Source organism: Solanum verrucosum, unplaced genomic scaffold (genome assembly GCF_900185275.1).
Source record: "Solanum verrucosum unplaced genomic scaffold, falcon-dt-bn FXZP01000007.1, whole genome shotgun sequence".
Classification (NCBI taxonomy): domain Eukaryota; kingdom Viridiplantae; phylum Streptophyta; class Magnoliopsida; order Solanales; family Solanaceae; genus Solanum; species Solanum verrucosum.
In genome coordinates, this window is record NW_026020177.1 from 4,694,866 (window position 1) to 4,709,608 (window position 14,743).

Consider the following 14,743-nt stretch of genomic DNA (forward strand, 5'->3'; position numbering starts at 1 on the left):
TTCCTCTTGGACACCCACTTGCCGCATGAAGACCAGACTACGCCTTAACCCACTCACTCTCTCGAGCTGAGTGTGTGGGAAGGAGACTAGGATTCGCTCTCTCGAGCTGAACCTCATGTCGACCAACTCCCACCGGCCATCAATTTAGTAGTTTTAGTTTTACAACCTCTCTCTCGAGCAAGCCGAAAACACATAAATAAACTTGTATTTGCAACTACAAATTTATTAAATTCATCTACAACTACTATACAAAATCACAATTAAACTACGATTAAACTATCAGCAAGCAAGACCCAACAATTATCTTAACCTATATTCGCTAAATCACACCCCAAGAATTAGGGTTTTTAGCCACACATGTATAAGAGATAGAAATTTATACCAAATTAAGCTCGCATTCAACTGGGTATGAAGAGTTAAGTCTTGATACAGATCAAAATTTAAGTATCCAAGAGACCCAAATCCAAATCTTGAAGATGAAACCCTTTGGATCTTCAAAACCCTTTCAAACTTAGAGCAAAAATATCAAAAAGTACTATTCTATATGAAAATTATAATAATTGTTCGACTCTTAAAACTACAACTCTAACTAGTATTTATAGTTTTCACAGATTTGTGTTGCAGCGGATCATTCAGAGTCGTTTGTCAGAATCGCTGATCAACTTGATCATTCGCCTTTTGGTGTAGTTCATCGCCGTCTTGCACCAGCCTTCAGCATTATCGTGCTTTAGGTCATTGGGCGACATGGTACTGCTTTGTGGAACTTCTCGGCGATTCGCCAACTGCTCCCTTTTTCCGCCAACTTGATCCTTTCCTTCAGGGCTCAGCACACTGGAAAAAACAGTGAAGTAAGACCCTTCGACGACTCGCCAAGTGGACTCAGCGATCCTCAGGCCTTCATTTCTTCGTTCTTTACAGCTTTTTCGATCCTTTTTGCGACGTAGTGTCCATGCTTTCCTTCAAACTTCTAATACCTGAAACTTAAGGGTTTTCATCAGATATTGAGATAAAATAAGCATTTGAGAACACAATTTCTATTAAAATATAGCCCTAAATGAGTCCAATTTGTGGACTCATCAGTTGACTAAAGCTCTTTTTTTGAATCTAACAAACAGTTCAGACGGTTATGTTATCTACTGTGATGCATTCAGAGTTAGCCTAGGTTGTCTGTTGATGCAGCGAGGTAAGGTTATAGCATACGCTTCTAGACAACTTAAGTACATGAAAAGAACTATCTGAATCATGACCTCCAGTTAACAGCAGTGGTGTTTCCACTTAAGATTTGGAGACATTACTTGTATGGTGTTCACAGACCATAAGATCTTTCAGTATGTATTCACCCAGAAAGAGTTGAATCTTTATCAGAGGAGACAGCTTGACTTCCTCAAGGATTATGATATGAGTATGAATTACCATCCTGGTAAGGCCAATGTAGTAGTAGATGCTCTTAGCAGACTATCTATGGGTAGTGTGGCACATGTAGAGAAAGAAAGAATGGAACTAGCAAAGGATGTTCACAGGCTTGCTCTATTAGGAGTTCGTCTTATGAGCATATCAAATGGTGGTGTAACACTTCAGAATGGATCAAAATCTTCATTGGTAGTGTAGGTTAAGGAAAAGCAAGACAATAATCCTATATTGCTTCAAATAAAGGATGCAGTCCATCATCAGAGAGTTGATGTTTTCTCCTAAGGGGGAGATGGTGTGTAACACCTCGGAAAACTAGTAGGTGAAACTAGAGCCTTACAAGTGAGTTGTTTAGTTTGATGTGGAGTTTTATGTTGTAAAATGGTTTCCTGAGCTTAGGTTGAGGGGTTGAGGGGTTTAGGGGTTAAACGTTAAGGTACGACCCCCCAAGGACCAACCAAGGGTCCTTGAGGAGGACCCTGAAGTTTAACCCCAAGGCTTCCCCAAACAACCAAAACTACCAAATGTTTCAAAACCCACGAATTGAACCTACTGGGCATAGGTCCATCCACGCCCCATGGAACCAAACCGTAGGTCAAGACCCCTAGATGGAGAGTTTCAGACCCCACCCACGGACCTGCAGGACGGGGCTTGAGTCCACTCATGGTCCGTGGGTCAAGGGGTGTGAGTCATACCTGAGTTTCCGCCTAGGTTCGGCCAAGGGAGGGGCAACTTGGTAAATTCCTAGAGTGGTTAGTTAAGTTAGGGGTCGTTTTATATTTGAATATTTAGACTTATTTAAGACCTTTTAAACTATAAACTACCCCTTTACAACTCATAATTCCCAAAACCCAAAAATAGAAACCACCTCCTCTCCAAAATAATTATCTCTCTAGAAACTTCCATTGGAGAAGAAGAAATCAAGGTTTAGAGCTCAAGAGTTCATCTGTCTCACTCAATTTCGTGGATATATTCAATCAAAGTATGGTAGTTTTCATCTATGGGTAGCTTTCACCCATAGAGTCCCTCCAAAACAAGATTTCAAAGCTTCCAATTTCCCCCAAAAGTTAGGGTTTCAATCTAAGTCATGGGTTCAACTTCAAAACGTTTTCAATGATGGATTTCTGACAAATTATGATTGAATTGATGAATTAATGTTGATTTATGATGCATTTCCCCCATGAACCCATGAATCCACCAAATTACTAAATTGTGACTTTATGATGATGTGGGTTGATTGATTATGGAAGTATGTTAATTGAGTATGTCTATATTGATTTAGTTATTGAATCATGATATTCCCCTTATATAATGTATTATTCTAGATGCTTGGGTTGAGATTGATTCACAGCCTTGGAGGGCAAATTATTGAAGATTGATGTATAATCATGATGCTATGTAAATGCTTTGTGATTTCAATGAAAGTAATGTGATCTTGTCTACAATACAATTGTGTTATTATTGAAAGGTTATTCTCAATTATACACTTATGAATTATTATGATATATGTGAAAGGTTTCCTCAAGGTAATGATACATCTTGAATTGGTATGCTTAGGGCATCCTCTTCTTGTGTAAATGAAAGTGATCTTGATTAAGGTACCTAGAATTGGTAGGCTTAGGGAATCCTCTTCTTGTGTTCCTAATGTATCTTGACTTAACAAACATTGAATCGCAAGACCTAATGGTGGCAGCCCTTTCATAAATGATTAATGAAGTATTCTAGGCTTTGTCTTGAATCAGTAGACCTAATGGTGGTAGCACTTGCATGATGAGTCTATGAACTACTATAATGATGTACCTTGGATCGGTAGGCTAACAGAACCCTCTCATGAATGATAAGGATGAACCTTGAATCGGTAGGCTTATGGCACCATTTCATGAGGATTCAATGAGCTATCCTAATAATGTACCTTGAATCGGTAGGATCATGGCACACTTTCATGTGTGTAATATTGTACCTTGGGTCGGTAGGCCAATGGCATCCCTCTCATGAGTAATAATGTCAAAGGAATGAACTACTCTATAGGAATGTAAGCTTAGCACTGAGTGGATATGGTAAGATGGAAGCTCTCCCCATGTTAGGCCGGGTTTCAATAAACATCTTTCTTATCCCAAACTATGTACCCACATAGGTTATTAGCTAGCGGATCCACCTAAGCTAAAATATTACCAGTCCTACCTTAGGCAAGTAGACCAACCCTTTACAGTGTGGGATTGACACCGGATTCCATGATTTACTCACATGGTCTACGTCGGTTAATGATTATTCACATCATGTGAATTACATGCTATGGTTACTCAAGCGGTTCTATGAAGTGTGGGTGGTAGTATGAGATGACATTCATGCATTGCACGAGTAGGCTTTAAGAGGGCTATGGTGTGTTTCTCTAATGTCCTAATGTCTAATGAATGAATGTGCTCATAATGAAGCTAATGAGAATGGTTACTTTAAGGCTTAATGTAATGATGATATCCTTACTTGGAAATGTTATTATGAGTTACTTTCTTTGTCATGACTTATGAAATGCTTATGTTCCTTATCTATGATTATTGACTAAATATGAGAAGGAAGAACGGTAAGTTCATCTAGGGTGGCCTCAAAGTGGTCCTTAGTATGAATAGTAGTATGGGATGTCATTCCTACATTGCACAAGTATAGCTTAGGATTGCTTTAGGTGATTGTTTTAAGCTTTTGTAATGACTTATATGATGATATGTTTGTATCCTATGCCTTTTATACTAAAGTTCATGATGTTTTCTCAAAATTGGCATATAGCATGGTTTTCAACCAAAATGTCCTTTTTAAGCATGATTTTTGCATGGCTATAATACTTAGTACATTAATTGTGCTAACCCATATTTCTTCTATTTTTCTACGAAGTGTAGGTTCCGACATTTAAGGTGATTCATCTAGTTCAAAGCTTGGATTGATTCTCTCCAAAGCTTGTGGTATGTCCTCATGACAAGTACTATATTGTTAATTCATTTCTTTCATTGTACTAGACACTTTTAGACTTTCTATTGTAAGGGTCGTGACCCTATCTTTGATTCAAGTTGTATGAGATGGCCATGTGAGATAAGTAGACTTCCATTGTTTGTGTTTAAATAAAGTTTTTGATTGTATGGATTATAAGATTTCAAATTATGTACCATTTTTCTTATGTCTTATGTTATGAATGTTATGAGGCTTGTATGAGTCTCTTCGGAGTCTTGTACATCGTGTTACTTCTGGGGTGTAGGATGATGTCTCACAAGCCATGTCTAGTACAGTGGTGTTCATAGTGTGAAGCACGCCACATTTATAAATGAGAGGCTATAAAACGTTAGGAAACTACACTTCTTTCATTACTCTTTGAGTTTTGCCATAGAGTTTATCTCTATAAAGTCCTTTTCCTAACCTTTCTCTTTTGTCTATAGGATATGAATACAAGAAGGGAGAATGCAAGAAGGATGGAAGAGGAGATTGTGAATGAGGGAGTTCCTCCCCATGGTCCTCAAGGCAATCAAGCTCCAGTTGATCCTGCGGCCATGACAGATGGGGAAGTTAGGTCAGCTCTTTTAATGATGGCTCAAGCCGTAACTACTCAAGCCTAAGCTATGACAGCTCAAGCCAATAGGGGTGTTGAGACTTATGTGAACCCTAATGTGAGTACTATGGCTTCTAGGTTGAGGAATTTTGTTAGAATGAACCCCCCGGTGTTTCTTGGTTCCAAGGTGGGAGAGGATCCCCAAGAGTTTGTGGATGAGTTATATAAGGTAGTTGATGCTATGGGGGTGAATTCTATAGAGAAAGTGGAGCTAGCCGCTTACCAATTGAAGGATATTTCTCAAATTTGGTTTACTCAATGGAAGAGCAATAGGCCGGTAGGAGCGGGTCCCATAGATTGGGAGGTGTTTAAGAATGCATTCCTTGATAGGTTCTTTCCCCGTGAGAAATGGGAGGTTAAGATGGAAGAATTTATCAACCTTAGGCAAGGTAGCATGGGTGTGCAAGAGTATTCTTTGAAATTTACCCTATTGCCTAAGTATGCTCCAACCATGGTGGCGCACTCTAGGGCTAGAATGAATAATTAGTATGTGATGGGAGTGTCCGACTTGGTAGTTGATGAATGTCGTTTGGAAATGCTTATCCCAAGTATGAATATTTCAAGTCTTATGGTTCATGCCGAACAAATTGAAGAGCAAAAGCTTAAGCGAATGAATAAGGAGGTGAAAAGAGCTAGAACCGGTGATGGGAATTCCTCAAATGCTAGGTCTGAAGAACAAGGTCAACAAAGGTTCAAAAGGAGGTCATCTAACCAAGACTCCCCAATGGTCAACAAGGATGGGGTGTATAACCCTAATTCTCAAGGAGGAAATGGAGGTGGTTCTTCCTTTGAAAGATCTACATGTGCCAAGTGTGGGAAGCAACATTTAGGTAAGTGCCTAGCCGGCACGGATGGGTGTTTTGGGTGTGGAAAGAAAGGTCATAAGATGAGAGAATGCCCAACACTCTCAGCAAAAGGAAGAGAGGCCAAACAAGCTTCTTATGATGGTACAGTTCCTATTCCTCCAAATTATGGTCGTTTCTATGCACTCCGGTCTAGAGAGGACAAAGGAGCCCTTCCGGATGAAAGCACCGGTATGTTGATAATTCCTTATAGATGTAAATGTTTTATTAAGGTCCCTATGCTATTTGGTAGATTTTCATGTTCACCTTAGTATGGGTTTACTCCCAAGGGGGAAATGGTATGCTTAGAAGGAAAGGTTATTGAGAGTTCCGATATCCTTATCTCTTTCTTTCTATTCCTATTCAAGTCTAAGACAAAAAGTTCTTTGTGGCTTGTTTCATGTTTTGGAGTCTTTTGTGATTATGTGTTTCCATGGTCTCCTTATATTATGCATGTTCTTGATGAATTCATGTTTAATGAGAAAATGAGTTTTCATGATTTTTATTTCTCATGTTGATGTGCATTTAGTATAAGTTGTCTATATGCTTCATGAGGTGAATTGTTGAACATGCATAAATGTGCTTATGAGAGTAATTGCATAATTGCTTCATGATGTTATGATGAGCATGCTTTGAGTTGGAGAAGGAAATTCCTCCAATGAAATGAGAAATGTTGAAGTTTTCATGCATAATGAGTTTGTAGATGTAGTACCTACTTCCTTGTGTTGCATTGAGCATGTTCGAGATGGAGTTGATGCTTCCTCCTTGTTTTGTGCATTGTTTATGATGTTTCATGCATGATGGGCTGCTAGTCTTGAATCTTTAATTCCATAAAGTGTTTAAAGTGTCATTCGAGGACGAATGTTCCCAAGGGGGAGATAATGTAACACCTCGGAACACTAGTAGGTGAAACTAGAGCCTTACGAGTTAGTTGTTTAGTTTGAGGTGGAGTTTTATGTTGTAAAATGGTTTCCCGAGCTTAGGTTGAGGGGTTTAGGGGTTAAACGTCAAGGTATTACCCCCCAAGGACCAACCAAGGGTCCTTGAGGAGGACCCCAAAGTCTAACCCCAAGGCTGCCCCAAAGAACCAAAACTGCCAAATGTTTGATGACCTACGGATGGGACATACTGGGCGTAGGTCCATCCACGCCCCATGGAACCAAACCATAGGTCAAGACCCCTATATGGAGAGTTGCAGACCCCACCCACGGACCTGCAGGGTGGGGCGTGAGTCCACTCACGGTCCATGGGTCAAGGGGCGTGAGGCACACCTGAGTTTCTGCCTAGGTTCGGCCAAGAGAGGTGTCACGACCCGGGGTAGCCCCCTAGAATTAACACGGCGTACTCGACCCCGAAGGGGTCTCATACAAGCCCTTAGCATAATCATAGTCATAAGATCATAGGAAAATAGTGCGGGATTTAAAACTTTTCGTTACAATCGAAGTCTTTTATAAAAATGATAGAGTCTATACACTATGTCTCAAACCATCTATAACATTTGAATTAAAACTCTTTGAATATAATCTAAGGGACACGCCATTACAAAACTCTAAAACGTAAAAGAAAGACAAAAAGGACATATGGTCAAGCCCTCAAATATAATGAGGACTCACCAATCTTCTTCTTCTTGATCTACTATGAACCTAGCCACGAGGATGGAATCCAATATCTCCAAAGCCTAAACTTATAGAAAATGTAGAAAAACCGAGTTAGCACAAAAAGTACTAAGTATGGAAGCCATGCACAAAAACCTTAAAACATGCAAAAAAAGGGACCTTTCATTTGAAACCATCCTATATGTCATTTTGAACATCATCTTTGAAATAGTTGGAGAATGCATCTCATAAAGCAACTTACATACAAATCATCATAGCATAAGAGATATCATCACATTACAAACATAGTCTCCAACACAAACATAGTACATATCCCAATCTTCACAAGACATAGTTCATACACATAGTCACATACCAAGATCATCTCATCCACAATAGAACTACCACATAAGCAGCCCTAAGCTATACTTGAGCAATGCATAGATAGGATCCCATAATCCTATCTACACTAAGTACCACTCTTAGGCCACCAACAACATACATATCTTACCTTGCCTTATTCATAACCAACATACATAGGTAAGGAGTCATACATGGTCATAACTTATAACAAGTGAATTCAACCTTAACATTCATACATACCTTTCATACATAATTCATAAGTCTTCATAACATAAGAGAACTCACACCCTAACCCCTTCATAAGTCTATTTGTGCAATGTATAAGTGAAGTACCATACCCCCACTCACACTAATTAAAGCTCATTAAGAAGTCATAAGCATAATTCATATTCATATTCATAATTCATAGAAAGCATACATTCAACTCATAATCATCATATCATGCCCACTCTCAAAGCCTACTTGTGCAATGTACAAATGAAGTCACATACCCTCATTCATACTAAGTAGAACCCCTTGAGGAAACATAGAACATGCCCATGTTCTTATCATAATTCATATTCTTATCATTTAGGGAGATTTAGCCTTAACCAACATAGACTATGTGAGCTACATGGGATCCGGTGTTCTACCCCCGACACCAAAAAGAGGTGTCCTACTTGCCTAAGGTAGAACGTACATAATATCTTATAGGTGGATCCACTAGCTATATATCTATGTTGGCATATAGTTATGGGATATGGGGATTGCCACTAGGAACCCGAACTTGCTAAACGTAAAAGGTTTCAATCCCATGAGACAACATACTTAGGGAAGCCGGACTTGCTAAACGTAAAAGCCTCTATCTCATTTTCATATCCATTTTTCACTAAGCATAATTCCCTTTAAAAGTCATATTAAGTCTTTTACTTAAGTTTATGGTCATAAGAGAATGCACTAGGCACTCAAACCAACATATCATAATAGCTCATGGATTCATTAAATGAGAATGTCCTTTCACTTTAGAATCATCAACACATGAGTAAACCTTTCACATCGTATTCGTAGTGTGTTCATAAGGATAGCCTTTCATTCAACACAACAATACTACTATAATCATAACATATCATACATAATCTTAACATAATATACGTAGTCATATCATATCGTACATAGCCATATCATATTGTGCATAGCCATGTGTAGGGGTAGGAAAGAAGGATCTTGCATCAATACCACAATATAGAAAATAATTAACACCTCCACCTTTCAAGTAGATCATCATGGTCGTGTATATTTCATGCATAATAGTATTTAAAAGTGCATATGAGAACTAGCCTTTCGATTGACACCACAAATACCTCATAATCTTATTTATGCATGGAGTGTGTGTATAATTGTCCTTACAATGACACAACAACAACAACATTATCATCATAGACACTACCCTTTCAAAGTGTTCATAAGCATGTACATAATATAACAATCATGCCTAATTCATATATATAATTCATTCAAGGATCATAGACCATGTAAATCAACACATCCAACATTCACTACAATAGACATGGATGTAAACATACTTCAAGTAATTCATTCATTTCATGTATAAGCTCATATACTCATATTGAAGGTCATGTGGGTAGGTCCTTCCACAATAGTGTCATATAAAATTTAACATGCACAATAGCTCTCTTCTTTAAGCCTTATCATTCTTAACTTGTTCATATTAGCTTTTACCCTTAAAGCCTTAGGAGCCATCTTCATAGTACAAGCCTTACTCTCAAGCAATGCCTCACATGATTATCATATATACCTAATTCTTAAGTTAACCTAACCACATGCCTCATTCTTGATCAATTATAGTCATATAGGAACATATAAACTCAATCCCAATAGTACACAAACATGATCATTCATATAAGCCCTAATCAAGTTAATTCAGGTCTACAAGCTTTACTTATAAACAATTCATGTTTAGGTGATCTAATCTAAGGCAATTTATCAAGAAGTTCACCATTCTTAAAAGGTTACATCTAAACCCACAATTTGCCTCTTTCATGACGTAGCCCTAGGCCTTATCAATTCACCTTAGAATCTTAAATAAATCAAATATACAAGTAGAATTATACTTAGATCATGCAATTACATCATAATTAACTCACATCCAATCAATTGGACCAACTTGCAAAACCATCAAATAATGTAAAGAAGAACCATAGCTAAGGTTCGGGGTCTCATGGATTCTTGAAGGTTTTCGAGTTAAAATCATGTAAACTCAATCATACATTCATAAACCAACTTAATTAAACCTTTTAAAGCAACTTTAAATGGAATCCATGGAGTTGAGTTGAAACCCTAGCTAATTGGGTTTTCTAGAATTGAGTCAAAAGCTTTCGAAATGGCTCCTTGGGTGATAGCTTCCCAAGGATGAAGAACTCCCATACCTTAGGTGTAGAATCCTATCAAATTCGTATTGAAAAGCTCCTTCCTTCAACCTTTCCTTGATCTCCTTCTTTGTTCTTCAATGGGGATTCTAGAGAGAGAAATATTTGAGAGGGAGAAGAACTTTTGATTTGATTTGGGTTTTGGAGAATAGAGGAATAAATGAAGGGTTTTAAGGCTTAAACCTATTTATATATATGATATAAGCTAATTAAAAACGACCCCACACCTTAATTAATTAAAATTAAATTACCTAATAACCCTTAATTTGGGCAGCCCCCGTCAGGGACCACGCCCACCTAGACGATCCATCAAGTGGACCACGGCCCGTGGTGGTGTCCGTGGTCCCTTGACCAGTAGCTCCCTCAACTTTTCAAGGCTCCCAAGTGGTGAAGGTAATCCCACGAGCCTTCCCACAGTCCGTGGTCTTCACTACGAGCCGTGAAGTGGCTCGTGAAGGAGAGCCTTCCTTGGGCAGCCTTGTGAGCACACTGTCTTGCCAACCACGGGTGGCACCACGACTCGTGGTGGCCACCACGGGTCGTGAAAACCCTCGTGGTGATGGTAGGCAGTGGCTAGATGGAGTTTTATGCAACCTTGGCCCTCACAATGCCAAGGCAAGACCACGAGACCTCCCACGATCCGTTGTCAAGACCACGACTCATGGTAGAGGTCGTGGTTCCTAGGCAGTGGCTAGGCCTCATTGCCAAGTCTCACACATGACTAAGGGACCTTCACGAGCCCTTTCACAGACCGTGGTCAAGACCACTGGTCGTGAAAGTGGTCGTGGTCCTTGGGCAGTGTTTGGCCAAGCTTGGGGCAGCCTTGGGCTTTGGCTTAGGCTTGCCCCCTTTTGGCTTGGCTCTTGACCTTGAAACCTCAACCAAACCTTAGAAGGTCTTCTAAACTACAGGGTCTAGTACGTACTTTAACGTTTAACCACTAAACCCCTTAACTCTTGACGTTAACCCCCACGATTAGGCTCTAGTTTAACCTATCATTTTCCAAGTCGTTACATTATCCCACCCTTAGAAACATTCATCCTCGAATGACACCTTAAACACTTTAAGGGATAACGACTCAAGACTAGCAGCCCATCATGCATGCAACATTAAAATGATGCACAATTCATAGAAGGAAACATCAACTTCATCTCAAGACATAAACAATGCAATCACAAGGAAGTAGGAACTACATCCACAACCTAATATGCATAAAACTCATCATTTCATATCATTTTAGGAGGAACTACCTTCTCCAACTCAAACAAGCTCAACACAACCATATGGAGCCAACATGTCATTTTATCCAACTATAACTAAGCATGTTCATCAATTAACCTCATAAAGCCAAATATGCAATCATTATACTAAAATGTCATTCAACATGAGGGACATATACATCACGAAAACTCAATATATGTTAAACATGAATCCTCACAAGAACATGCACAACATAAGGAAATCAAAAAGAAAACTCATAGCACATATGACGTCCAAAACATAACAGAAGCCCAAAAAGGAACTTTTGGTCTCAAGATAGAATAGGAATAGAAGAAAAGGATGAGGATATCAGGACTTTCAATCAGTGTTGCTACTCAAGCACATGATCTCCCCCTTGGGAGTAAGCCCCTTTTTACTAAACCCTCAAACACTACTCATTTCTAACAAACTCAAGAATTACCAAGGCTCATTATAACCTTACCAGGATCTAGAACTAATAGAGGTCTAATAACCATGCATCCAAACCCAACCAAGGTTAACAAGAGTAACTATAAGGGACAAGGGAACCATAGGACACATATATCATCCAAGACTCCAAATCATAAAATGAGTCAAGGTGAACGTATCATCTTTGAGTTAGAGGAGGAATAGAAAGGAACATACAGATATTGGGACATCGCATTGGCCCTTACACCTTCAACTAAAACCCTTTACTAAATACCACTCTTCTACATTGTCATGGAAGCACTTTCTTATTCTTCTATTTCTTAACTTGCCGGTTTAAGATCCCAATTGGTACTTCAAAATTAGAGAGGTTCTCATATAAGCACTCACTCTCACAAGCAACCTTACCAACACCACTCAAGGTCTCACATGCCTACCAAACAGGGACTAAACTCCTCAAACTCACTACACCTCTTAATGTGAGATTATCAAGCAAGCCTAATTCATGAACATCAAGGACACTCAATGACCTTACCATATAAGTACATTATCCCCCACTTGGGGGTAAGCCTATACATACTCTTTACAACATCACTTCCTTCAACTCTAAGGTCAAAGCAAGTTATAACTAAACTTCACACTCATCACACAAAATGATTCTAAACCATGGAGCATTACACTCCTATCTTCCTTTAAAGGAGTCTACTCACCTAACATCTCTAGGCACCACTCAAGCACCACTATTCCATCAATCTATCAACATACCTCAAAACTCATCATGACTAAGTCGGGTTCTCCCAACAACTAAACATTCCTCACAATCACTTTGCTAGGTAGGCACACTATCTACCCCTTAGGAGTAGGCCTACTCAAATTCTTCCAAACCTCTTTCATAACATAATGGCAACAATGAAGCATCATTCCCACTAACGACAATATCATAATCTATTACCTCAAATCTACCAAGTCACATGGCAATAAATGGGTATCACAACCAACCTTTCACCCTCACTCCTTAAAGCATAAACCCTTCTAATAGACACATCCTAAAGACCATCGGATAAGGGATAAGAGATAGAGCTTATAGATCTATGGCATGACTTAGAGAATGAAGAAGTGAAGTTTTCCTAACATCCCATAGCCTCCTATTCATAAAATTTGGCGCACTTCACATTTATGAACAAGACTCTACTAGATGTGGTTTGAGACATCCAAAAATTATCCCAAAATATTATGCTCTGATACCAAGTTTGTCACGACCCGGGTTACCCCTAGAAGTAACACGGTACTCAACCACGAAGGAGCCTCATACATGCCCTTAGCATAATCATAGTCATAAGATCATAGGAAAATAATGCGGAATTTAAAACTTTTGTTTACAGTCAGTCTTTTATAAAAATGATAGAGTCTATACACTATGTCTCAAACCATCTATAACATTTGAATTAAAACTCTTTGAATACAATCTTAGGGACACGGCCCTTACAAAACTCTACAACATAAAAGAAATACAAAAAAGGACATATGGTCAAGCCCTTGAATACAATGAGGACTCACCAATCTTCTTCTTCTTGATCTACTATGAACCTAGCCACGAGGATGGAATCCAATATCTCCAAATCCTACACTTATAGAAAATAAAGTAAGATGGGGTTAGCACAAAAAGTACTAAGTATGGAAGCCATGCACAAAAATCTTAAAACATGCATAAAATGGACATTTCATTTGAAACCACGCTATAGGCCATTTTGAACATCATCTTTGAAATAGTTGGAGAATGTATCTCATAAAGCAACTTACATACAAATCATCATAGCATAAAAGATATCATCACATTACAAACGTAGTCTCCAACACAAGCATAGTACATATCCCAATATTCACAAGACATAGTTCAAAAACATAGTCACATACCAAGATCATCTCATCCACAATAGAACTACCACATAAGCAACCCTAATATATACTTGCGCAATGCATAGATAGGATCCCATAATCCTATCTACATTAAGTACCACTCTTAGGCCACCAACAACATACATATCTTACCTTGCCTTATTCATAACCAACATACATACGTAAGGAGTCATACATGTTCATAAATTATAACAAGTGAAGTCAACCTTAACATTCATACATACCTTTCATACATAATTCATAAGTCTTCATAACATAAAAGAACTCACACCATAACCCCTTCATAAGTCTACTTGTGCAATGTATAAGTGAAGTCTCAAACCCCCACTCACACTAAGTAAAGCTCATTAAGAAGTCATAAGCATAGTTCATATTCATAATTCATAGAAAGCATACATTCAACTCATAATCATCATATCATAAAAGAGACATATCATGCCCACTCTCAAAGCCTACTTGTGCAATGTACGAATGAACCCCCATACCCCTATTCAAACTAAGTAGAACCCCTTGAGGAAACATAGAACATGCCCATGTTCTTATCATAATTCATATTCTTATCATTTAGGGAGATTTAGCCTTAACCGACATAGACAATGTGAGCAACATTGAATCCGGTGTTCTACCCCCCATACCGAAAATAGGTGTCCTACTTGCCTATGGTAGAATGTACATAATAGCTTAAAGGTGGATCCACTAGCTATACACCTATATGGGCACATAGTTATGGGATATGAGGATTGCTACTAGAAACCAGGACTTGCTAAACAGAAAAGGTTTCAATCCCATGAGACAACATACTTAGGGAAGCCGGACTTGCTAAACGTAAAAGCCTCTATCTCATTTTCATATCCATTTTTCACTAAGCATAATTCCCTTTAAAAGTCATATTAAGTCTTTTACTTAAGTTTATGGTCATAAGAGAATGCACTAGGCACT

The 14,743-nt window shown here is 38.6% G+C and overlaps 2 protein-coding genes across 2 annotated transcripts; both read left to right on the forward strand.

The window, feature by feature from the left end:
- Positions 1-5,006: 5,006 nt before the first annotated feature.
- Positions 5,007-5,483, forward strand: LOC125829123 (uncharacterized). The gene has a single exon (XM_049508386.1). It carries the CDS (start codon positions 5,007-5,009, stop codon positions 5,481-5,483), a length of 477 nt encoding a protein of 158 aa, XP_049364343.1.
- Positions 5,484-5,489: 6 nt separating this feature from the next.
- LOC125829124 (uncharacterized) lies at positions 5,490-6,110 on the forward strand. The gene has a single exon (XM_049508387.1). It carries the CDS (start codon positions 5,490-5,492, stop codon positions 6,108-6,110), a length of 621 nt encoding a protein of 206 aa, XP_049364344.1.
- Positions 6,111-14,743: the final 8,633 nt, after the last annotated feature.